The sequence below is a fragment of the Homalodisca vitripennis genome, chromosome 6, assembly GCF_021130785.1.
Source record: "Homalodisca vitripennis isolate AUS2020 chromosome 6, UT_GWSS_2.1, whole genome shotgun sequence".
NCBI lineage: Eukaryota > Metazoa > Arthropoda > Insecta > Hemiptera > Cicadellidae > Homalodisca > Homalodisca vitripennis.
This window is the reverse complement of record NC_060212.1, coordinates 145891138-145918991: the sequence shown is the minus strand read 5'-3', so window position 1 is coordinate 145918991 and position 27854 is coordinate 145891138. Positions and strand designations below refer to the sequence as shown.

The 27854-nt window shown below is 39.3% G+C and overlaps 1 protein-coding gene across 7 annotated transcripts in view; it reads right to left on the bottom strand.

Moving 5' to 3' along the window:
* The window catches only part of LOC124364989 (rho guanine nucleotide exchange factor 11-like), a 770637-nt gene extending 757382 nt beyond the window's left edge, over nt 1-13255 (bottom strand). For 2 of the 7 annotated variants that reach the window (XM_046820853.1, XM_046820852.1), the window contains exons 1-2: nt 13136-13244; nt 10841-11011 (exon numbers count right to left, since the gene is read on the bottom strand). In XM_046820853.1, the coding sequence (XP_046676809.1) occupies nt 10841-10915 (75 nt within the window). In that variant the 5' untranslated portion in view covers nt 10916-11011; nt 13136-13244. Of the gene's footprint in view, nt 1-10840; nt 11012-13135 lie in introns of all 7 variants that reach the window. The other 5 variants (XM_046820854.1, XM_046820857.1, XM_046820861.1 and 2 more) reach the window with 4 other exon arrangements.
* Nucleotides 13256-27854: the final 14599 nt, after the last annotated feature.

Here is a 27854-nt window from a genome sequence, read left to right as displayed (position 1 = left end):
CTTGGTAGTTCTGAACCTCAGCGGCATAGACACATCAGACTTTGAGAGATATGGGTTCAGAGACAGTCATACGTACCTGCTTTCGGGTAGCAAGACAACTACCTGGACTCTAAGAGGATATGTGGAGTTGGATAGTTCATTCACATGAGGAAGTCGAGCTCTACCTGCCAGTTTATGTCCTCTCCTACTTCCACCATACTTCCCTATTAACCTGCCAGGTTGTGAAAGTATGACAAGAGATGAAAACAACAACTACTGAGTGAAGTGTGGAGAAGCTAGTAGTGGTGCCTTGTACCGCCTCCAATCAACTCATTGTGGACAGATCTGCGCCAATCTGCCACTACTGCAGTAAGCCCTCATGGCACCCACTTAAATAACGCCAGGCTTGAGCGCGTGACCTCTCAGACATCTGGGGGATTAAAACACGAATTATTGTCATCTACTCTCTAGTTTTTCAAGTAGTTTTCGAAGGGTATTATCATCATCTAAACCCGTAAGATAAACATAATTTATTGTGCCACCTCCATCCATGGCCAATTCACTGTCTCCGGATATGTCGTGTACTTAACGACGGAGAAGGTCAGTGTGGAACCTTATAAGACTTCACAATACAAAATCAAATATTTGTCTTTTTAGACAAAATAAGTCCAACCATACTTACAGTGTGATTTTATACAGTACTATAATTATGTATCAAATAGCTCCGGCCGTATTTTCCTCACTGTGATTCGTTGGCTGATAAGACTAGACCCGGTTTACTAAACACAAGGAGATCGGGCCATTATCCACTTCTTATTCTTCTTCAGCTATGATTGAACAAACCACACCGAAAAGAGCGCTAGTGAAGGTACGCAGTTTTCTATTGGCTGAAGCCGATTTACGCTGAATGCCAAAGAGTAGTTAAGATAAATAACGAATAAAATTAATAATGATTAAATTTACGTTCTTTTACCTTTAATTATTTATTGCTACGATGATTTATTCACATTGCTATAAGTATTCAAATGTTCATTTAATCCATTGTAAACCATGTGCTTATCTTACCTTACTAACAAAAACTGTAGGGCAAAGTGAAATAAAAGACGAGTTGATCATTTTGAGAGAAATGTCTAGAAACCAAAGTCAACAAACGTTTCTAGTTTCTAGCAGATATTGGGATCTTGTGGTAGATTCCGGATACTAGTCCTGGCCGTTTTTGGTGAGCTAGGGACGGTATAACCGGAGAGCGCGTGGTGGTCAACATTTGGAACCGACATTCCACTCTTTGTCTTATAATTATTTTCCACATAGTTTACCTACACCAAGCTATGTTGATTAGATCCGATCTCCAAAAGGACATGATCGGAAACTCTCACCTTTACTCTAAGACTATCCTTGACTATCTCAGACTGAAATAAATTAATTATCACTGCAAGAGTTCATATCACCTGGAATTCAATTTATAAGATAACACACTTATATCGGTAAGGAGTGGTTGTTAAATTACTATTCTGAAAGCTACGTGAGAACTGGACGAATTGCTTTGCTACATTTACTGCCGTGGTCGTAACATTCCCAGTATTTTACCGCCACCATAAAACCGTAACAACCGGTAACTGATACGGATCGTCTATATTATTGATTTGAAACCAATTCCCGTGAGTATTGATTTTATTTTAATTGTGGGCACGTTAATTGGGATTACTGGTTTCTAATAAACCGGAGTGCAATAGTCACAGAAAATACTGCGAATTATCTGAGCTACCTGAACTGGCGGCCATTTTGATTTCAGCCATGACAAAAAATGCCTACTTTAGGCTACTTCCTAATTTTTATCGCATATTTTTGCGATATGCTTTGTTTAAAAGTAACGATATCAAAATGCCTTTCAGTCTTTCCGGTAACAGGAATTGTAAAAAAGTGAATTGTAATTATTGAAACTGCTTAACTATGTAAAAACTAATAAGAAATATTACACGACTCCACAAAAAGTATTTGAATACAGATAAGCTGTAACCTACGTTTAAAATGGTCATTGTATTTTGTTGCTGGAGACATCACAAATTAAATGTAAAAGGGTCAAATGTCGAAACAATCAGCAATTAAAAGAAATCTTTTATTATTTCTTTTTTTACTCAAAATCTTTTCCCAGTGCAGCTTCCTTTTAGTGTGTGATCTTGAAATGTCTAATCAGATTGGAAAATCCAAAAGTCGGAATGGGGTAGACTAGGAAACAGGTCGCGGAATTAAAAATGTGAAAACGAAAATAATCACGATTTTCAACCGCTGGGGAGGTATATTATGAAATTGGTGAATCGCCAGAAGCTCCCTGATAAACGATGATATAAGACCGCGGAATACGGTGCGCTCAGAGCGCCAGGCGGCAAGCATCCAAATTGGTTTCGGTTATTTACCAAAGTGTTCTAAAATCTTGGAACTCACGGCGTTAGATTAAGAATCATCTATCTATATTTGTATCGACGCGTTGTTTAATTCTAAGACAGCATACCTAAATTCAACTATGAAAGCAATTATAAACATTCTTTGAAACTAATTCTAAAATTTTAATTTGATAATTTCATTCTTATTCAGGTAATGTAAGGTTAAACTTATGGCTTTAAATTCCAAACGAATATTCCACTAACCATTTTAAAAGTATAATACATTAATATAACGTCTAGTGATAAATGCCAGCTGTGTCTGGTTTTAAGTAATCGTGCAATAAACCTTGAAAAATCCCCTTCCACCAAAAAGTATAAATAAAGATCAACATTATATTGAAAATACTGTTTTTGGGATTGGAGAATGCAACCTGTTAAATGGTTTAGGATTAAGTGTGGTTTTGGTCCCAAGTATGATTAACTCTGCGAGGTAATGCATAGTTTATTACAAAAAAACTGTTACATGCTTTTGGGTTAACTGTGGTTTTGGCCACAATGCGTGCTTAATCAAAGAGTCAATTCATGATTTATTACAAAACAATACTGTTGGTGTTGAAGAATGCCACTTGTTACATGTTAAGCGTGGCTTTGGTCACAAGTATGCTTCTTTAGCAAGGTAATGTATGGTTTATTACAAAAAGTACTGTTGTTGGAAGTTAGAGAATGCCACTTTACGTGGTTTTGGTCACAAGTATGCTTCTTTGGCAAGGTATGGTTTATTACAAAAAATACTGTTGTTGGAGTTAGAGAATAGTTCTGGTTAATGTTTTTGAGTTAAGTGTGGTTTTGGTCAAAATTATGCTTCTTTGGCAAGGTAATGTATGGTTTATTACAAAAAGTACTGTTGTTGGAGTTAGAGAATGCCACTTATTACATGTTAAGCGTGGCTTTTGGTCACAAGTATGCTTCTTTGGCAAGGTAATGTATGGTTTATTACAAAAAATACTGTTGTTAGAGTTAGAGAATGCCACTTATTACATGCTTTTGAGTTGTGTTGCGTTGGTTACAGGCATGCTACTCGGAGAGGTTAATGCATGGTTTATTACAATAAAATGCTTGTTTTTGGAGTTAGAGAATAGTGTTCTGGTTTAATGTTTTTGAGTTAAGTGTGGTTTTGGTCACAGTTATGCTTAATCGGATAGGTCTGAATATTGTAAATTAAGTGATATTGCCTTAGAGGTATTTATTTTCTTATAGGTTTTACGTTAATTTAATTTAAAATTAAATATAGAGCATGCAATTTTGTGTATACAAAATCTACCTGAAATCTGAGTTTTTGGTCAAAGGAAAGTAATGGGATCTTCGACCCCAACATTTTCTAACTAAGCAGAGCGCCCAAACTGTTGTGAAGTCTATGGTGTAAGATGGGGTTATATCACAAACAGAAATAACGGAGCCGTGTATAGCCAACAAACAGGTGGCAGCTCGCAGACTAGGAAGTGCGCAAAGTGACAAACGTCGCCGCTTTACGAGACTCGGGCAACTGGCCAGCTCGAGTGAGAACTGAGCTCCCAAGCCATCCCAGGTGACAACATTACACTTTTGTTTCGTCTTCAACGTTTATACGGTGTAACCCCGTGCACTGGTATCTCAAAAACTACAAAATGTCCAGGAAAGTTAAATTGGGAATTTCACCTTCTCTTTAATGTAACGTAATTCAAAATATGGTTTTGGATTAGAAGGTAATCACCATTTTTCAATACGGTTGCCAAATTTAAAACTTTATACGAATCACCAATGTTCTAGTGCAGTTTAAAAAATAATATAGCATTAGAAAACGTTTTTTATTCATGGCGAATTTTATTTTTCACTTACTCGTTTATAGGAGCCAATTACCTATTTTTAATGACACGTTTTGGCATGTGTAAGCACAATTTTGTATTAAAAGCGCGATAATAAAAAACGTATTGTAATTAAAAAACCGACGAGTATAACAATTAAACATAAAAGGAATATTTGAATTGAAAGGATATAAGGAAGTGACTAGTTTGTCGGCTACGGTGTTCATTATTAAGCCGGGTCCACACTGAACAAATGTTTGACAAAACATGTTTTGACAAATATGTTCGTTGAGGTGATCAGGTGACAAACATTTTAAAAAGTTTGGTCAAAACATTGTTTGTCAAACAAAAAATTACTGTTTGGCCAAACATTTCAGTGTTTGCTAAAACAGTCAGTCAGTGCTGAGCTATCAAATGGAACAGACATGAACGATAATTTGTTGTTACCGGTCGTTCGTTGCCATGCTTGTATAGCCGTGACCGCGGCGTTTTGTGTTCATCAACTCACCTAGACCTCGAAGATGGTGGCAGAGGCAGCTGTTGCAAAGGAGGTATGAGTATAGTGGTGTGAGAGACTTGCGTAACTTGACTTGAGAGCTGGCTGTTTGTTCACTAACTTTACACGATGTGTCAAATGCAGATTTTTAAATACTTGCTAAAATAATAGGACCCATGGTTGCTAAGAAAAATACAAAACTGGCGAGAAGTGATAAGTGTGAATGATCATTTGGCTATAAACTTTACGATTTTTAGCAAACTGGTGATTCTTACCCATTCTTTGATGTACTTATATAAAGTATTCAAAGCAAAGCATATCCCAAATCGTTCCTGAAGTGTGTTCTGCCCTTGTTAGTATGTTGGAGGACTATATACAAAGACCCATAAGAGTAGACTAGCAAACCAGAAGAGTGGAAATCGATTGCAACTGATTTTAAGCGAGCTTGGCAGTTTGACCAATGCATCGGTGCTCTAGATGGCAAGCATATTGTGATACAAGCTCCAGAAAACAGTGGCTCTACTTTTTTCAATTACAAGAGTTTACCACAGCATTGTGTTAATGGCACTTGTAGACTCTAATTACTCGTTTATCTATGTGAACATTGGATGCCAAGGACGAATATCTGACGGTGGCGTTTTTAAAAATTGTAGTTTGTGGAGAATCTTGGAAAATGGAACAAGTCTACCTGAGGAAGAAGCTTTACCTGGAAGATTATTTGCTGTACCATATGTGATTGTGGCAGATGATGCATTCGCCTTACATAAGCACATAACGAAACCATTCCCAGGCCACCAAGAAAAGGGAAGCAAAAAAAGGATATTCAACTATCGCTTGTCTCGAGCTCGCAGACGTTCTGAAAATGCCTTTGGAATTCTCAGTTCAGTCTTTAGAGTACTGAGAAAGCCAATGCTCCTAGACCCAGAAAAATCTACTCTTGTTACATGTGCTTGTGTCCATTTACATAACTTTTTGCTTCAAAGCAAATCATCAGCAAATGTATACACACCTCCTGGTTCCCTAGACAGCGTAGCTCCAGATGGGAGTATTGTTCCTGAAGAATGGAGAGAAGACAACCAAGGATTACAGTCATTTTATCCACTTCCTCGAATAGGAAAGAAAACCCAGTGAGTTTGCGAAATCTGTGAGAGAAGAATATGCAAACTACTTCGTCTCCAACATTGGTAGTGTACCGTGGCAAAATGACTACTCATGAGCAGTGTGGGATGAACTCTGGTTCCTTTTGGCATAAACAACTACAGCTGACTTTTTTTATTTTATAAAGTTTGAATTTTTTTAATTGGAAGTGATGTTAGTTAGATGTTCTTCGAAATTTGGACATTTACCTTAAAGGCTGTAGGTAAATATATAACAAATCATACATAACTTAATCCATAACTATAACCTAATTATAATTTTAATTAAACCTAACTGTAATCTAACCTAACTGTAAGGTAAATCAAATAAATATTACTCACATTGTATCATGAAAAACTTGTTAATTTTCTTGAACAAACACTGAATACAACACTCTTAACAAATACTGAATACAACACTGTTAACCATCATTAAATTGTATTAAATGTAATAAAAAATAACTGCAAACAACTGATTAGAAAGTGTAAATGTTATAAGTCCTCAAAGTATCCAGAAACTGTATTCATTGATGAGGCTATCAATGAAGAAATATTTCCGATGTCTTCCCTCTTCCACTGGTTTCTCAAAAGTTCCTGGTTGTTCAGATGTTTTGTTTTGTTCAGGTTTTTCAAAAACGTCCTTGTACTCTTCCATTTCAGCTTCAAAAAGTATATTGTCTATCTTGTTTTTAACAATGCAGAGTCTCATGGGGTTTTTGTATTTTTCTTATTCGGTTGGCAACGCACTCCCCGTAAACTGCGTGCTCATCTTTCGTTGGTTTTGGCTCTTGCTGCATTTCGTTGAAACAAGTTGTCATGATATTAAATGCTTCATCAACTAGTTTTCTTTTATTTCCTCGTTTGGCAACAGGCTTACTACTGACACTACTATTTGAAGTGCCCACTAAAAAGACTAGCAGACGAAAAAGGTGTGCTGGTTCTTGAAGGGCCAGCAGATGAAAGTAAATCTTCATTTTCACTCAATAGATCTTCAGAAACTTCATCCTGTGTCTTGATTGACACTGTTTGTCTAGGTACATTTTTGTCACTTAAAAACTGAAAAAATTGTAAACCCCACCAAGCCTTTTTCTTGTCGGCAGTTCCCATTCCTGACTTTGGTATTACTGCCTTTTTCTCTCTTCTAAATTGCACTAAAAGATTTTTTCTTAACTTCTTCGGTATTGTTTACACCTAACTCTTTCGCTATACCAGTGCAGGAATCTTTCCTCTTGTATTTGTTTTCATAGTTTGGTTCGTTAGTGTCCCAAAGTAACCTATGCGATTCGTACAGTTGTATTAACGAAATTACATTATCTTGTGTCCAAAAGTCCTTACTCATTGTTCTTCACTTACCAATCGAATAGGAAACACAAAGAGCAGCAACTCACTAACAGAAAACACCACAATAGACCTGTTTCTGACTAGGAACTCGCATAGACTGACGACACACAGTTTGCCAGTTGTCGCTCTGAGAGCAAACATCGAGTCCAAACAATGATGGCGGCACTGTTCTCCCCTACCTGGAAATATTTTGTTTCTTGAGGCGTCCACACTGACCACGGGGCAAACATTGTTTGTCAAACATAATAAAATTTGCCCAAACTGTTTGAACAAACATGTTTTTCAAACATTTGTTCAGTGTGGACCCGGCTTTATAGTATTAAGTGAAAATACCGGGTGTCAAATATTCTGATGAATGACATTTCTAATGAAAACTACAATGGTGAAGCCTACCATTTAATTATACTACCCTATAAATTTTTGTTGTTTTTTATATACCAATTGTGGCAGAGTTAAGATGAATATTCTGTATACAAAATTGGCATTTAATTTTGAATTAAGTTCTTATTAGCTTTAAGTTTCCTTTAAAAAGGAAGGTTTATTCTCTGGATCTCTAAATAGGAGCTGTAACTATTGGGGCTGTGGTTTGTAGAAAAGTAGGAGTAAAACTTCACGTATACGACAAAAACTCTTAATTAGTAAGGTAGAATGGTTCCGGCGAATTTCTCTACACATGTCAACTCAAAAGGAGCTACCTTAAATTAATTATGACGTAATACGGATTAAACGGTCAGGTAATGTTAACACTAATATCGAGGTATGCATGGTTTGAACTCGAACACACATATATAATTAAGTAACCTTCTCCGTAGACTAATGGTTATAGTCTAAGCTCTCTAACTGAAGGATCACGAATTCAAATCCCGGGGAGGTTCCAGCAGGAACACACAGGATATACAGTGCACTTCGAAGCCGGTATAGTTGAACGCTGAGGCTTAAAATAAAAAAAATAATAACACTTTTTTTAATCTCATTACACATCTAGCGGTGTAACACATAATAGCAACTAGCGGTGTGACACATAATAGCAACTAGCGGTGTGACACATAATAGCATCTAGCGGTGTGACACATAATAGCAACTAGCGGTGTGACACATAATAGCAACTAGCGGTGTGACACATAATAGCAACTACGGTGTGACACATAATAGCAACTAGCGGTGTGACACATAATAGCAACTAGCGGTGTGACACATAATAGCAACTAGCGGTGTGACACATAATAGCAACTAGCGTGTGACACATAATAGCATCTAGCGGTGTGACACATAGTAGCAACTAGCGGTGTGACACATAATAGCAACTAGCGGTGTGACACATAATAGCAACTAGCAGTGTGACACATAATAGCATCTAGCGGTGTGACACATAATAGCAACTAGCGGTGTGACACATAATAGCAACTAGCGGTGTGACACATAATAGCAACTAGCGGTGTGACACATAATAGCAACTAGCGGTGTGACACATAATAGCATCTAGCGGTGTGACACATAATAGCAACTAGCGGTGTGACACATAATAGCATCTAGCGGTGTGACACATAATAGCAACTAGCGGTGTGACACATAATAGCATCTAGCGGTGTGACACATAGTAGCAACTAGCGGTGTGACACATAATAGCAACTAGCGGTGTGACACATAATAGCAACTAGCGGTGTGACACATAATAGCATCTAGCGGTGTGACACATAGTAGCAACTAGCGGTGTGACACATAATAGCAACTAGCGGTGTGACACATAATAGCAACTAGCGGTGTGACACATAATAGCATCTAGCGGTGTGACACATAATAGCAACTAGCGGTGTGACACATAATAGCAACTAGCGGTGTGACACATAATAGCATCTAGAGGTGTGACACATAATAGCAACTAGCGGTGTGACACATAATAGCATCTAGCGGTGTGACACATAATAGCAACTAGCGGTGTGACACATAATAGCAACTAGCGGTGTGACACATAATAGCAACTACGGTGTGACACATAGTAGCAACTAGCGGTGTGACACATAATACATCTAGCGGTGTGACACATAATAGCAACTACGGTGTGACACATAATAGCAACTAGCGGTGTGACACATAATAGCATCTAGCGGTGTGACACATAGTAGCAACTAGCGGTGTGACACATAATAGCAACTAGCGGTGTGACACATAATAGCAACTAGCGGTGTGACACATAATAGCATCTAGCGGTGTGACACATAGTAGCACAACTAGCGGTGTGACACATAGTAGCAACTAGCGGTGTGACACATAATAGCAACTAGCGGTGTGACACATAATAGCATCTAGCGGTGTGACACATAATAGCAACTAGCGGTGTGACACATAATAGCAACTAGCGGTGTGACACATAATAGCATCTAGAGGTGTGACACATAATAGCAACTAGCGGTGTGACACATAATAGCATCTAGCGGTGTGGACACATAATAGCAACTAGCGGTGTGACACATAATAGCAACTAGCGGTGTGACACATAATAGCAACTACGGTGTGACACATAGTAGCAACTAGCGGTGTGACACATAATAGCATCTAGCGGTGTGACACATAATAGCATCTAGCGGTGTGACACATAATAGCAACTAGCGGTGTGACACATAATAGCATCTAGCGGTGTGACACATAATAGCAACTAGCGGTGTGACACATAATAGCAACTAGCGGTGTGACACATAATAGCATCTAGCGGTGTGACACATAATAGCAACTACGGTGTGACACATAATAGCAACTAGCGGTGTGGACACATAATAGCATCTAGCGGTGTGGACACATAGTAGCAACTAGCGGTGTGACACATAATAGCAACTAGCGGTGTGACACATAATAGCAACTAGCGGTGTGACACATAGTAGCATCTAGCGGTGTGACACATAGTAGCAACTAGCGGTGTGACACATAATAGCAACTAGCGGTGTGACACATAATAGCAACTAGCGGTGGTGACACATAATAGCATCTAGCGGTGTGACACATAATAGCAACTAGCGGTGTGACACATAATAGCAACTAGCGGTGTGACACATAATAGCATCTAGCGGTGTGACACATAATAGCAACTACGGTGTGACACATAATAGCAACTAGCGGTGTGACACATAATAGCAACTACGGTGTGACACATAGTAGCAACTAGCGGTGTGACACATAATAGCAACTAGCGGTGTTCAACCGATGTTGTGGTGGTGGAGAGTGGGGGGGGGGTACGAATCATTCACTGAATAAATTGCATACGTATGAAAAAACATTTTGAAATTTAGATTTTGAAAGGACAATATAGGCCTACAGAACCACACATACTCGGTAAACACTAGGAGCGTTCTGAGTACCTTTTTTTGTGCGGCCACATGATTTGTGTATTTAACTTACTTTGGATCCTCAAGTAAATACCTAAGTTTTCTTACGACGTGCAAGCAACTCGTTCTTTTCCCGCCTTTGGTGAAGACATCTCTATGCACTGATTACTCTTCAACTCTGTGTTTGCTAAACATTATGCCTTATAGATTTTATCATACATGGTGTTAGTTTCTTATCCTTGAAACTAAGTTTCCACGTTGTGTAACAATTATCGAAGGTAAATGTCAGAAAACATGTCATCCCTTCTAAGCATCCATCGTCAATAATAAATGTGGAAGAACTACTCACGTCGACAGGCTGAGGGCCGGTGATGCGGTCCCGGCAGGGGGTGGTGGGGTGGTGTAACATGGGCGACCGTGCCATGTTTGGGGAGGCCAGAGAGGTTGACGGCGACCGGGGGTGTGTCTGGAGGTGAAGGGGCGGCCCGTTGCTGGACCGTCAGTACCACTTGGGGGGCCGCTGCAACATGAACATGCATATAAGTATGATAAGAATTGATAACTATTCATTTCTAACCTTATCTACGAAGAACACTTGTGAAATGGTGTGGTCTAATTACATGTAAAAGAAGTGCGAATATTTGCCGTAGTGTTATTACAAAAATGTTAGGAAACCATCAAGTTGATAGCTCAACGACTACAAACATTTAGCCCTTTATGTACTAGGAATGGTTAATTTCTTCCAGGAATTCACTAAGGAGACATTACCTAAACCCATAATAATTAGGAGAAATTTCGGAAAGATTAATGTTGTAATTTTGGGTTCACACTGTGCAATAAAGAATGGAACGGATGGATTCTGAAATGTTACAGCTAGCAACCTCTCACAAATTTTCAAACATTCATTGATGTTTCGGTAAATGACAGGACGGAGTCCGAAGACATTTGGAGTTTAAATCTTGACGGCTCCTCGCACAGCGAAACCAGTTCCAAAATACGTCATGTATTGACGTGTAATCTGGACAGGATCCAGATTATCTCTTAGAACTAGAACGATATATACTGATGCCACACAAGTATTATTATCATTGCTGTTTAAAATCTTAACTATAACAAGCTTCAACATAAGTTTCTATAGTTTATATTGGCATATCTTGATCCAGAAACTGTAGTAGTTTTAGCAAAATCACTAACAGTGATGACTGTCGCAATGTACTGTATAAATATCAAAACAGCCCAGTGTACAGTAACGTCCTAAGTCCACTTAGTACAACTGCAAATGCTCAAGGGGGTCCAAGGGAAATAGAAAATGCAATCGAGACGACTCTGAGGCATTGTTATGAGGTGATCCACAAGGAAAAGAAAGGTCCTTCTCCCAAGGAACTCAGAACCTTGAGGTGCCGAGGTCTCTAGGCCCAAGGTTAATCACGTGTGGCTGTAAATATCCCAGTGATTTGTTCCCAATTCTCCAAATTGATTATTTGGCGGTTTAAAGAGATTTAATTTATTGCTTATCAAGTATGGTGATGCTATGTGACCCAAATCGTTCCAAACCCCGGAGGAGTGATTTTTATTCACAGTTTTAAATACAGTTTTATTTCCTGTTATAAGACCAGTTCTTCTCTATAGAGCAGAGACATGGATTATAGATAAACAGGCAGAAAAGAGATTGGTTACATTTGAGAATAAAATTTTGAGGAAAATTTTCGGACCTATTAGAGATGGAGATGGATTGGAGAATCAGGCACAACCAAGAAATCAGAGAGATGTTTCAATCTCCAGACGTTTGTAGGAGAAGCAAAGAACAAGGGACTTCGGTGGGCAGGCCATGTGATGAGGAGGGAGGGTGATAAATTGATTAAAGAGGTTTGGAAACACAATCCAGTTGGAGAAGACCTCGAGGTAGACCCAAAAATCGCTGGAAGGACCAGGTGGAGAAGGACTTGCGGAAATTGAGAGCGGGTCAGGGGGATTGTGAAGACAGGGTGAGATGGAAGCAGCTGGTTGGCGAGGCCAAATACCACCTAGGTTATCCATGGCCATGGGAGTAAATAAGTAAGAGTAAGTTTTAAATACATAAGAATTAGTACTCGTTGATACGCAAGTCATTAAAATACTACATGTAATGTTCAAACACGCATGTTTATATGGGTTGTCTGTTCCATCCAAATCAATCATATCATTTTTTATCCCATAATTATTTTATGACTATTAGTTATTAATTTAATTTTTGCATACAACTTGGCACCTGTCAATTTAAATATGTAGCAATTAATTTTCATATGTGAGCCTACTTTTGTTTGTTAGACAAGTTGTTTGTATTAGTTTGTAATCCTTTCTTTTCAATGTTGTTAGCATTTTAGGTTATACTTTTAAAGAAATTTTATTTTTATTCTGTCATACATTAATATAGCTTTTTGTGTAATGGTATGTAAATTTAAGAAAGATCTCTTCTCAGTACTCTGACCTATAATCTTGCTGGGAATTTTTCCATACGAATAAGCGTTTTTATTTTCTTGTATATACTTGTAAGTATGTGGAATAAAAGTGATTTGATAAAGGATGACCTCACAGAAAACAACAACGCAAACTTCAATCACAAACATGAACCAATCAATTTGAAATACAATACAGTAATACGCACACCTATGGGTTTGAAGGGATCCGATCACTTATTCTGAGTACAGCACTTCACAGGTTAAAATGACGAATCCATATAATGTCGAACACCAACAACACAACAGAAACACATCAGCGGAAGCATGCCATGGCACGGCACTTGTTTACATTTCACTACAAAAACAGTCTTGGCAAAAATTTACATTCTAAAACGCAAAAACTTCTACAGTCCAAGATCCAGAGAGGTCCACTTCGGCATCGGCACCACGCGGCGGTGGAAGGACGACTGGTCTGAGCCTCGAGGTGCGGCCCGTGACTCACACCTTGCGACAAGGCGGAGGACAATCTGACTTATCGGCAGCTGATAACAATCCGCGGTGTGCGCACTGACATAGAAATGCGAAATGTCAACAAATCATCGGATCTGCGAATGGGGGAAACGTGAAGAGAGGGGGAAAGGAGGGGAATATCATAGGATTATAATTATAGTTCACATTTTTTTTGTTTACGAAGCATTCGTGTAAAGTACCGTCAGGTAAGCTTCTTGTGGTTATCGATAACTGAATATGGCATTATCTAAAACAGCAAAGTCTGATAAGGCATTTCCTCGCTAGATATGGTGAGGATTATGGGAAATGATAAATTTAGACATTCGCTAGTATCGATCACTGTATCGTGTCGAAACCACTGAATCACACAAGAACATGCATTTCCTCGTTCAACATTTATTCGTATCAATTCTATATCAGTCAAATACTCTCAGTGTTATCAATGGCGTGTTTTAAACGGCAGCCCGACGCTTTGTAATGTGGAAGGTGCAAGAAATCAAGAGAGCATCGTTCAGAGCAGCGTTAATCCAAAGACTTAGATGCAGCTGAAAAGTGACTACTTTCTTTTCAATTACAATAACATCGAACAGGCTTGTATCTTATTGACGAAAGCGTCTTCATAACGTGCATACGAATCTGCAGGGGTATCCGCTAATGATGTACAAATTACTTGGCTCCAATTGGGTTTTCACTTGAGCTAAGAGAACAGGATTCATTTCTACGTTTTTCATTTAAAAATAAAATATATGAAAGTATTATAATGAATAATTGTAACAGCACTTTTAATAAGACTGTGGACTGGAATGATACTATGATTGGAAGTTGTAAAAGGCACAGATGAATAATAAAACAAGAGTGCACCTTCTTCACGGCATAGTAAAAAATGTTTCTTGTACACTTCTTTGAGTATATCTTTAAAATATATAGAATAAGTACAGAAAGTTTAGATTTAACCAAGAAAACACAGATGTGAACAAAAAAAGTGTAGCAGCTGACGGTGCATGAGCATGGCTTTTGGGAAAAAAAATATGTAAAAACGTAGTGAATTTTATCTTAAAGTACTTGTAATATGTTTCTAGTGTCATGACACTAGATGGTAAGTTGTTTTCTTCTATGATTTAAATAACATCTGATACCATTCAATCGTTACTCCTGTTGAAATTCTAACTTTATTGCCGAACAGTGTTAAACTATTACTACTAAATGTCCAGTGGTGCCTTATTTAATTTACTGCAGTTTCTTTGTTAAGTGACATTCACTATTGGAAAAGAACATTGCATATAAAATTAGCGTAAACTTGTTATTGACTGAGCGTTAGCGAAGCCTACTGGAAAAAGTCATTTCCGTCTCTCTACCTGTCAGTCTGTCCGCACGACATCTCAAAAAGGAAACTGCATGAAACTTCACTTCTATATGAGAAACACTTATCTTGACGATAGTGCATGGTCTCTCCATGGAATTTGGCTTAGCGAATGTTTTACAATGGTCTTATGGGTAACCACGAACGAGAAAATAGCAGAATAAACATATTTCTAAACAAATTAATTCCAAACACGTGAGACCTTAAACACAGAGTAAAAAGAAAATGAATAGAGTGAAGAAGTCAGACACAAGAAATTGTTTCAACGCACTCTTGCGTTGAAATACCCTTTCTAGCTTACCTGAGGGGTCTTTTCTAATATGTCCCCGCATTCACAAAGATCGTAATTAAAACGGTTAATTCATTGTCATTTGAAAAGCGGGAAATCCTGAAACTCTGGTTGGTCACTTTTAACCAACGAATCACGAGTTTGGCCACATCCTACCTAAATAAGGTGCGTTTTCCACTCGTCTTATCTTATCAGTGATGAGCCGGTTCAATACCTATATCTCCCCGGCTCATGTGTGTTTTATATAGTGTATGTGTGTGTGGTTTATTGGCTGCAGAGGCCACTGACCATTTGAAGGCGTTTGGCCTTTCCGGGAGAGTGGCAAAGACTCCGAGCCGTGGTGTACAAGTTAGGAGTAGCTCAGTTTAAATTTTGTTTAATTAAGTGTTTTTGTTAGTTTTGCTGAGCTGTTCTCCTTCTGACATGTGCGGCTAAGTTTACGGCCCCTCACTGATGAGGTCCAGGAGATGAGTTGATTTTCTGCTGTCATCTCTCCATCATGCGTGGTCGCAGAGAACCTTCGCTTTTGCGCTCTGCTGAAGGACGGCCACCATGATGGACATTGCTACTAGTCAACATCTGTGATACCCTGCTCATATTCTTTATTTATTTGTTATTGTTATTGTTGCCATTTATATAGTTTATATTTTGTTATTTAATTTTAAGTTAGTTTTAGATATTATTTAGTTATTTCTTGGATTTCATTAGGAGCCCGCCCTTAGCCGAAGGATACCGGGTGGAATTGGCATTTCTTGTTTTCAAATTATGGCGTTTCTAATTTTTGTATGCAGGTGCACCTGATAAGGATTGTTTGAGGAATATACTACTGCAGGCACTTTTTATTTATTTATTTATTTTTTTATTTATAGTATCTATACTTATATATTTATATTGACTAGATAGGCCTATGTTGTGTCTTAGTAAATGAACCTGAGTATGCTGACCACGGTGTTCTTTTTTTTTACCTAGTTTAGTTTTTGATCCGGCATCCCGTTCGCCACCATGGGCGCGCGCTTCCCTGATGGTTTGCTGTGGGTGTGCGAGCGGCGATGTACGGTTTCAATGGTAGCAGAGCGTGGTTAGCTGCTCTCTCAGCTGTCCTCTCAGTTCTGGTTTTGTTTGTTGGTGTAGGTTAGTGTTAGGTAGGGGGAGGTTAGAGTACACAACTTTTTTTTTTCATTAGGAGCTCGCCCTAGCACAGGATACCGGGTGGAATTGGTTTAGTGTCTTGCTTCCTGCAGACTTACCCTTTGCAGGGAGCAAGGGACTCTAAATTGCTTAACCGCTAAATTTATCTAACTGTACTCTACTTCTCCCCTATCAATGTGTTGTTTTTGTTATATTTATTGCTTCTGTGTTTGTAGGTTGTGGTTAGTGTATATTTGCAGGGTATCCTTCTATTAGGTAGCAGGTATTAGGTTCTTCACTTGGACCTCGTCAGTGTAAGCCTTTTGTGAGTTGAGTCCACTTAGGTTACTAAGTAATTGTTGCGTACGCTTTGTTGTTTATTGTTGTATTTATTTGTCTTAATCGTTTGGTATGGCGTTTTCCCTGGTGCCTGAACATCTACGCAAGCCCGAGTTGGTTTTTGAGGTCCTGGCGAGAGGACAGAAGCCCGAGGGAGATGTGAGGGCATTAAGGGCTCAATTACGGGCTTGTATAGCGTTGGACCGCAGCTGGAATGCAGAGTTCCAAATTAACACAGAATTTGAGTTTTGTAAAACCCGAATGGAGGAATTAGAAGACGATATTAATTTTGAGTCACTTCCCATGTCCGGGTCAGCAAAGGCTAGATTGGCATCTCAGCTTTTACATTGGCGTGACAGAATAGTTTTTACTTATGTCAGCTCCTAGTTTTAGACTCTGATATTAAAAGTTGGGCTTTTTCGGCCAGTAACAAATTAAAACAAGCCTTAGATGGTTTGAGTGAGGTGCGCCTCGGTGAAAGAGAAGGGGGTACTATTTACCGCTGTCACTCCAACGGAGGTTCCCACTACCATTACTTTTGCTAACCATCCTCCGGCTCTTTCTTTCGAGCCTCCCAGAGTTACTATGTCTCCGATGGGTAGTGGCCCTCCTGAAGCGGCTGGTGAGGCATCATCTATAGTTTGTGCCTTCCTTTTCTAGCTTTGGCAAACTGCCCCATCCTTTGGGGAGTGTTTTACAACACTTCCCCAGAGTTGATGGGCTTGACACTAATTTACTTATCCATTTCCTTCTGGAAGTTTTTAAGCTAAGAGAATTTCCTGGTATGACAGATGCCATGCTTATGCAGATTTTAGCGCAGTTTTCCTTAAGGCCGCTTTTTGATCGCCTTCTAGACTGCCTTAAGAGAGGTGCCACCTTTGACCAGTTCCACGCCGAGATCTTGGAGTTCTTTGTACCTGCTCGGGTTAGGGAGCGCTTGCGGGTGGAACGCGTTTATCGTCCTCAGGCACCAGACGAGACGTTTGAGCCATTTTGTCGGGGAGATACGGGATGTAGCCCGGGTGTTGCGCTTGAGCTTGAGCGAAACGGAGTTGGTGAGCCTTATTTTGGAGGGCATTAAACCTGAAGAACGCTCCCGTTTGATTTTTTGTAGCCGTCCCGCAATCTTTTGCGGATTTGGACCGCCTCTCCATCATCTCTAGAGGGGTTCAGGATGCGGATGATCAAAGGGAGGCCATGTCGAGGCATCTTCCTCACTTGCCTCCGGGGCCGGTCCATGCTCCGGTGCAGTCTGAGCCAGCAGCTGCTCCTTCCCGTAGGCAGCCTCCTACCTGTTATGGCTGCAAGCAAGTGGGACATATTAGACCGTTTTGTCCCACTTAATAAAAAAAACTAGTAAGCTTGCGGACGAGTAAGCCCGACTCGTGCCGTAAAGGTAATTTTGAGGGCAAATATGTACCTGATTTTGATGGTAAAAGGGTAGCTGGTTTAATGCAGAACAGAAAGAAAACAGAAAGAAATAGACTTGGGGACAGTTATCATCGTTGGCCGAGAGGGGAGGTTGCTGCTCTGGCTGCGCAGGGAGTAAGGGCTGCCCGCTCAACCTGCCCACAACTGGATGTACTTGTGGGGAATGTGGTGCAGAAGGCCCTGGTTGATTCTGGGTCAGCACGCAGCCTGATTTCTTTGTCGTTTTTTGAAGATCTAAAATCCTCTGGGCTAATACGGCAGGTTTGAGCCTAGTTTCACTTATCTGCTGGACTGCTTCACGCACACCTTTACCTATTATCTGTAGTGCCCAGATTCACATCAAAATTAATTATTTCTCTTGGGATTGGAGCTTTTTGGTGGCTAAGGACCTGACTTTTCCTTTCATCTTGGGAGCAGATTTTTATCGGAAAAACTGGCATGATTTTGGATTTGGCCTCCAGTCATGTTTTCTTTGCTTTCGAGCTCAGGCGGGTGCTCGTTCCCTTTTCAGATGTCGAGTCTCGTGGGACTGCTGCCTTAGAGATGGAAGATAAGAGCTTGACTCCTCCTGACCAACTAGGACATCTTACGCCGAAAGAGGCTGAGGACATAAGGCAGATTTGTTCCAGTTTTCCTGAAGTCCTAACTGACAAACTGGGCACGACCAATCTCTTGGAATACGAGATTCGTCTTACAGACACCCGTCCTGTACGTTCCCATCCATATAAGCTTGCTCCGCCCAAGATGGAAATTCTGAGAAATATGATTGATGATTTACTTAAGAGTGGGGTAATCGAGCCGTCTTGCTCAAATTTTTCCAGTCCAGCGTTTCTAGTGCCGAAACCTAATGGGAAGTCCAGATTGGTCCTGGATTATCGAAAGCTCAATGCTCAGATAGAAATTGACTCCGTGCCTCTCCCCGATTTGCATTCTGCTTTCGACTGGTTTGGTAAGGCCAAGTATTTCTCCATTTTTGATCTTAATCAGGCATATCATCAGATTCCTCTAAAACACGAGTCTCGACCTCTCACTGCCTTTTGTGTGCCTTGGAATTTGTACCAGTTTCACCCGAGTGCCAATGGGCTTGGCTGTGGGGGCCCAGACACTCACCAGACTCCTGGATTCCTATCTATCTTTCATGATGTCAAATTTAAGTTCGTGTTTCAACTATCTGGATGACCTGCTTGTGTACAGTGAGAGTTATGGAGGAGCACTTGACTCATCTAGAGGAAGTTCTAACTAGGCTGCGAGAGTCTGGCCTTACCGTCAATCCTGAAAAGGTGAGTTTTGCTCAGCCTGAAATATCGTTTCTGGGTCATCTTGTCTCTTCTCGAGGTGTTTGTATTGATCCAGAGAGAACCCAGGCAATCAGGGAGTTTTCCTCCTCCTAAGGATGCCAAGGGGATTGCCCGTTTTGTGGGAATGATAAATTTTTATCGTCGTTTCATCCCCAATGTTCCTGAAGTGGCGGCCCCTCTGAACTCTCTTAGGAAAAAGGGTGCCAAGTTTGAGTGGGGTGAAGCGCAACAGACTGCTTTTGAGCAGCTGAAAGAGGCAGTGATGCAGCCTCCAGTCTTGGCTATGCCTGATTTCAGTCGTAAGTTTCGTCTTGCAAACTGATGCTTCCTCCTTAGCCGTTGCTGCTGTTTTATCGCAAGAAGTAGATGGTATCCGGCAGCCCATAGCTTATGCTTCACGCACGTTAACCCCTTGTGAGAAGAAGAGTTGTTCTGTTTATGAGCTGGAATGTTTGGCTGTCGTGTTTGGAATTAATAAGTTCAGGCGTTACCTAGAACATAAAGAATTTTTGTTGGAAACCGACAACCAGGCACTTTCTTGGCTCCTTGCCCACCCCCGTCAGCTCGGGAAGATTGGTCGCTGGGTAGTCCAAATTTCTGCCCTTAAGTTCACAGTGCAGCACGTGCGAGGCACCCAAAATATCATAGCGGACACTCTGTCACGCATGTATCACTTACCCAACGACCACCAGAATTTATCAGAGCCGCCATGTTGTGGCGTGCTCCTAGACTTTCCTCTGGCATTTTCGGACATTGTTCCACACCAACTTAAGGATCCCGAGCTGACTGCTATCATCAATGAGCTTAAAAACGGAGGTGCCCACCCTCCTTATTTTCTGTACCGAGGTGCTCTATGCTGCCGTGACAAGCAGCGGAGAAAACCTAAGTTTAGTGCTGCCAAGCTTTCTTGTACCGATGGTCTTTCAGTATTTTCATTCTTCTCCTGTGGGCGGACATCTAGGAATTCATAAGACCATCGCGAAGATTAGGGATCAGTTCATCTGGAAAGGTATGGACCGGGATATTGCAGCTCGAGTACGTTCTTGTGAACTGTGCTCGCTAAGCAAACCCGCTCAAAATACCAAGTTGGGTCTTTTGTCATCTGAGGTGGCGGAAAAACCTTTGGAGAAGGTTTTCATTGACTATGTTGGGCCTCTCCCGCGTAGCAAGTCCGGAAATAAGTTCCTACTTGTTTGTGTGGATGCCTTCTCCAAGTTTGTTTGGTTGTTCCCATTGCGGAGTGCTACCGCGCAGCTCACGGTGCAAGCACTTCGTAACCATTTTTTTCAACACTTTGGAATCCCCGCCACCTTAGTTTCCGATAATGGTTCACAGTTTGTCTCCAATATCTTTAAAAGAATGTGCTTTGGGCACGGAATCCGCCATGTGACTACTTCCCCTTTCTATCCTCAGCCTTCTCACGCCGAACGGTTTAATCGCAATCTTCGATCTGCTCTCATTGCCTTTCATGCGGAAAATCAGACCACCTGGGATCAACAACTACCTTGGATCCAATTTGCCTTTAATACGGCCCAGCATGAAAGTCACAAGGCGGTACCTTTTCGAGTTATTATTTGGCTTTCCGCCAAACAACCCTTTGGCGAACCTTTGGAAAATTAGCGATCTTCTGCCACCTCCTGGTACCCCCAATGTGAAAGCCACTTGGGAGACAGCCAGGCGGAATCTCATTCGGGCTAGGGAGTTAGTAAGGAGGAAGTACAACCGAGGTCGTATTGGCCAATCCCTTCCAGGTGGGGGATCTAGTTTACTGCATGGCTCACCCAGTCAGTTCGGCTGTGGATAAAAGAGCTGCTAAACTTTGCTACAGGTGGACTGGTCCCCACCGCATCTTGAAGTTTCTGACTCCGGTGACTGCCCGACTGGGAGATCCTCAGTCCGGGAAGATTTTCAGGAAGGCGCACATATCCCATCTGAAGCCTTGCCGGAGTCATCCGTGATTTCTCTTTAGTCTGTGCGGGAGGGTTTTAGGTCCAGAGGCCTGATCACCTCTGCTCTTTCTTCCTGATCAAGGTTCCTGTTTTCTTCTTTGTACCCACGCAACTCTTGGAGTGATTTCTTGTCTCCAACTGGATTTTCTTGGTTTTTCCCCTTCTGCAGACTTCAGGGTTTCCGGTTTATAATTCTTCAACCATTGGGGGGGAGAGGCATTTCGTTTGGTTTCTTCATTTTGAAGAAATTAACAGAGGGGAGTTCCTCCTTTTGGGGGGGGAGTCTGAGCCGGTTCAATACCTATATCTCCCCGGCTCATGTGTGTTTTATATAGTGTATGTGTGTGTGGTTTATTGGCTGCAGAGGCCACTGACCATTTGAAGGCGTTTGGCCTTTCCGGGAGAGTGGCAAAGACTCCGAGCCGTGGTGTACAAGTTAGGAGTAGCTCAGTTTAAATTTTGTTTAATTAAGTGTTTTTGTTAGTTTTGCTGAGCTGTTCTCCTTCTGACATGTGCGGCTAAGTTTATTACGGCCCCTCACTGATGAGGTCCAGGAGATGAGTTGATTTTCTGCTGTCATCTCTCCATCATGCGTGGTCGCAGAGAACCTTCGCTTTTGCGCTCTGCTGAAGGACGGCCACCATGATGGACATTGCTACTAGTCAACATCTGTGATACCCTGCTCATATTCTTTATTTATTTGTTATTGTTATTGTTGCCATTTATATAGTTTATATTTTGTTATTTAATTTTAAGTTAGTTTTAGATATTATTTAGTTATTTCTTGGATTTCATTAGGAGCCCGCCCTTAGCCGAAAGGATACCGGGTGGAATTGGCATTTCTTGTTTCAAATTATGGCGTTTCTAATTTTTTGTATGCAGGTGCACCTGATAAGGATTGTTTGAGGAATATACTACTGCAGGCACTTTTTATTTATTTATTTATTTTTTTATTTATAGTATCTATACTTATATATTTATATTGACTAGATAGGCCTATGTTGTGTCTTAGTAAATGAACCTGAGTATGCTGACCACGGTGTTCTTTTTTTTTTAACCTAGTTTAGTTTTGATCCGGCATCCCGTTCGCCACCATGGGCGCGCGCTTCCCTGATGGTTTGCTGTGGGTGTGTGCGAGCGGCGATGTACGGTTTCAGTGATAAACGCGCGCCGGGGGGGGTGGGGGGGGGGGGGGGGGGGGGGTGGGGTGGGGGGCGGGTGGCGGGGAGGAGGGAGGGGGTAGCTTGTTTGCCGTTATTTTGGGGGGGGGTGGGGGGGGGGGGGGGGGGGGGGGGGGGGGGGTGGGGGACTTTTTCAACACTGAAACTGAAACAGAAGATCACCACGAAAAGTCACATATTCTATACATCTGGCATTTAATACACTACTGTAGTATTAGTTGTTCCCATTGTAAATCAGCCACCCCTCATACACTTATTATTAATGACACTTCCAAACAAAAAGTAATTTTTTTTTAACTAATTGATTTTTGTTCAAAATTACTTTTATTAATTAGTGTTTATAATACAACATTGCTTGACAGGTGGTCTTTCTATTTTCTTGGAGGATCCTAAAATGACAGTTTTTTTGCCTAAGTTTTAGTTTTAATAGTTTTACAGATCCAAATCCGATACAGTAGCAGTAAACCACACCCATTCTCTCCTTGGGAATCACGATCAATAAGATTCTATGAGGGTCTGCTATCACGATGCCCATTGGCAAAAACAACTAGGACTTGGTGTGGGGGTGTATGAATCTGACTTAAGAGAACACCACACCATGGGGGTAGGGAATAAATATAAATAAGTTAGATAGACCTAATTCAAAGTAAAACATGTAACTGTTGCATTCCAAACAAATTGGTATGCTTATTACATGTTTAATTTTAAAACTTTTTAGGGTTTGGGAGATTCTATCCCCATCACATCCATTAACTACACCACTGATGATGCATGTCAAACAATCACAAATTATTACCTAGATAAATGAGCAAAAAAGCTACCGAGTATGAAACTGAGAAGCTGAATATCCAGTACTGGAATATCCTGTAAAGTGTGAAGATTGGGAGCAGGCAAGATACTGTAAAACTCTCTCATCAAAGCCTGCTTGCACCTTATATTTGAAGGGAAACTTAGTACTGTTAATAATTGAAGTGTGTGAACTATAAAGATGCCCGTTAAATCATCCTGTTGTACTGTGTACTTGAACATCATCTTCTAACACATAAACAATGTTGTCTCAGAGGGCTAAATATTCCGTACTAAAAAAGACTAATAACAGAGCAGATGATGTTAAGACTTTAGCATTAACTCCTCAACTTGTTGTGTTAACCGTTATAAACTATTATCACAGTCTTTCTCTCAGTCCTCACTCTTGCAAGCTCTTGAAATTGATAGATTGATTTAGAGTAACCTCCAAGAGATAGAGTGTGCTTTTAGATGTCAGTTAAAAAATAATGACCAACAACAGCAAGGCGATATGAGAAATACCTATCTGTCATTATAGTACATTTCACTGATGTAGATAATCTTTATAGAATGTATTTCAGAAATTATAGTCCTAAAAATTAAAGAAAGTGAGAACAAGGAACTGGAAGAGGCCATCAAGAAGCCATCTAATTAATCACCTCCTTTCATATTTCAGATAATTTGAGACCACTCGTTTTTCCCTAACCACAGTACTTATGTGTGAAGAATCTTGGAGCATTGTAATACAGAACATTTACTGTAATCAGTGGTCAGCAGCCAACCAGTGGATATTCCATCGATTAAAGCATCAGCCAATTGGTGTAGTAAACGACCCATCCATTAATTCGATATAACTTATCAGAAGTAGTATTTACACATACTTGTCGTAAATCGCTCCACAACGATTTGTAACCATAATTTTGAATAATTGTGATGAACAGCTCAATAACAAAACATGAGCTAGGTTGGAAAGAGTTGATGTTGAGTTTAAGGCTCCCAATTCATTTTACTTTATAGAAGTGCACAAACGTCTTGGAATTTCGGAACTCTAGTTCACAGACTTGACTCCTGGATTCTGATAGTCAATGTATTGGCTTCAACATGTAGATCAAGAGATAAAAAAAAAGAGTTCAGGTGACAAAAGAACCTTACGCTATCAATGAACTCCACTGCACCTAAAATAATTTTTGACAATCAGAGACAGACCTACGATTTACAAAACCCAGTAATAAGTGGCTAATTCTAGAAAGAAGAGAACCGTGGAGCTAAATTTCAACATTCACACAGCCTCAATAACGTGAATGGCCCTATTATTCCATTGACCTATGAGAGTACATCTCAGATAGATGACCGAACAAAACTTATTGACATACTAGTTTTAGATCTTGTCCATTGTATTTTCTAAGTACAAAACTTCAACAAGATACATCTTCCTTAGTTTTGAAAACCAGACACGATATCTCAAGACATTGCTTCCTTTCCACAAGCTGTTCTGATTAGTCTGCCCCTGACCTCACTTATGGAGAGTCCTGGAGCTTCTTCCCACATTCCCACTTACTAATAAAAGATCAAGAGACCTATGTAAGCAAGGAGCCGATGTGAATAACTATGGACCAGCAATCCCAATATGGGCTCATATCCAGCAACCTTCTCGATAATGTCCTCACACCAACCATGTAGTCCCTAGAACTTTTCTTTGCCTCCAATAAGAGGATACTTTAGAGCCCTTCCTTTATTGTTTTAATCTTATTTGATTTATTAAATTCATTTACATAACTGTTAATGAACATTTGGTCTGTTATTATTAATATAACTATTCTGTCTTATAAGTCGTTTATACAATGTTTTCGTTATCTCATAAAAAGCAACGTAATCTTATTTATATATAAAAAAAAAGTAAAAAAAAAATACAAAAAGTAATTTTAATAAAAATTGTTGTTTTATCATTCCTTACTGTAAGTACCGAGCAAGGAAGATAAAATACCATCTTGATCTTGTTTCTACGTAATTGTTTCAAGAAAAATGTATCGGGTGTTTAGTTGATTATAGTTTTATATTAATATAGTTTTACATACAAAGATCCAAAAGTAATGTTTGTCAGACAATAAATTAATTTATGTTCCTAATCATAGATAACAAATCAAATAATGAATTTCACATACATTTCCTGTTTAAATGTACCGATCACTAATGGTGATATTAACATTTATTTGGTCACAAAATAAAACCAAAAATAAAACCAAACTTTAAAAATAAAATAGCATAGATTTCAAGGGAACATTTCCTCTATCTTTATTATTTTTTCACACAAACCCCTACAACCCTGTTTTATTGTTTATATAATTAACTTTTATAAAATTTTTTAGTTATTAAAGAATATGACCCTACATAAACGGATAATATTTATACAGCACATGTACTTGTCTAATTCATTGTGAAAACGAAGTTAATATTAAATATTAGCAAGATTTATAAAAAAAAACAAACGATTTTTTCATTTATCCCCACATTTTAGAATAATTTCTGCTAATTATCTAAAAAGCAATTTGCCAAGTTGGAAAAAAAATCGACTGCCAATGAAGTAAAAAATCTTAATCCTAAAGAAGGTGGCAACAAATTAAGTTATGTGAATTAAAGCATTTTTTACCAAAACCTTTTTCCTCTCTATACTGTGTGATGCCAGCTTGTGCGCTTCCAAAGAGATTTCATAATTGAAATTGAAGTATTTCTTTAAACATCAGTCTCAATGAAAGATGCAGGTTAATGATTCTAGTCACAGCAATCCGATCAAAAAACAAACATGATTAACCAGAATATAGAGTATATGAGTTTGTCGTAAGAATAAAAAAAACTTGTGGAAATACAAAAAATATCCTCTTCTACTATCCAGGCATTTCAAAACACGGACCCATTTTAATAAATTTCAAAAGCTTTTGTGGGAAACTATTTAGAGCCTTGCTAAACTCAGGGCAAGATATTGGCAGCTTTTACACACAATTTGTGCATTACCTATTTTTATAGAAGCACAGACCTTTTTTCCCATGGAGGCTGCTAACATTTATTATTAATTCACCCTATCTAAAGAAAAATATTGGTTTAATTCATAATGAATGCTGATTTATGAAGAGAACAATCATTCATACCATCCTTAAACGACCCAAGTAATCACTTATTCTTTGTCGCGACTACCATAGGTGAAACACAACTATGAATTGGTTTTCCACCCACTTCTCTCTCTGATGTTATCAAGAGAAGAAAGTCAGACCTAATTTTGAAACTGAATAACTTTACAACACGAGATAAGCATCACGTTGATTTTTTCCACGGAATTGTCACTTCTCTCATGGGTTTACCAGCCCAGTAAAAGAAATAGAAAATTGTAACAAACTTTGGTTTCTTGCTCTAACAGATCACTTTTAACATCGAATGTCTAAATTGTAATTTTTTTCTACCACTGTGGTACGTAAATTTTGCATTGGTTGGAACAGTGAATAGGTTTCCCTGCCTAGCATTCTTATGGCAATCAAACCCAAACATTTCAGTTGTGGCAATTGCCGAACACTACTGTATAAATCTTCTTCTACTTCCGGTATGAAGAAGAAATACTATATAGAAACACACAAATTGTTCGAATTTTATAGCATTAAATATGGTTGAAGGATAGGCTATGTGAAGAAAGTATTGGGATTAAATAGAGATTGAAGAAAAGTTCATCTCAATCTGGTTTGTATTAAGATTAGAAGAAAGACAGATTGGCGATACTTTATAATACATCAGGTACCTACCTTAGAAAAGCCATATTCTATATCCTGGTATCAGAATTTAATTTAAATCAATCAGGATTAAATTTGTGGGATTAAACAATATTATGGAAACTTATAATTTTGGAAACATGCTATACTTTGTATGCTTCATTTACTAGTAATGTTGTTCGAAAGCTCTTGCCACGTAAAGCAGAAAACCAAGCGTTTTGATTCATTGCTAATAAATCGTTTCTTTTAATTTGAGACGGATGATGTTAAATGATCAAAATACAATAAATAGTTATTTGTATTATTATTAAGGGTAATTTTTTTTAAAACTGTATCTAAAAACCACTATTAATACTTTTTCTAGTAGTATCATTTCTTATTCTAAGAAGTTCCAAGGTACACACAACTGTACATATTACACACAAAAATTAATATCATACATAACTGATTATTCCCAAATAGGATAGTGCCATTGATACTTAGGGTGACGATCTCAATCGTGATCAGACCCATTGGAATTTTTTTATTTTACTGACCGATAATGAAAATCTTTTGTTTCGTCAACACACTTTAGTCTAGTACTGTCCTGTACTGATTGTCTCAGGAAAGTCATTGTCAGCCCATCCAAATATTCTTCTTTATCTATCTAGGTCTTTGTATGTTTTAAAATTTATGGGGGTTTTCCTCATGGACTTTGTTTTTTCTGGTCTTTTTCTAATGTACTATCTAAGCGTTATCCCAAAAAAAAACATTCATAAAATGTGAATTGGACATAAATTCACCAATTACACTCAAAAGGGTATTTCATTTACAATTTCTTTTTATACTAAATTTTTAAAATTCGTAGGGTCAATCGGGGCTCATGTGAAACACACTAAATTTTGGGGGTTAATGTGAAAACA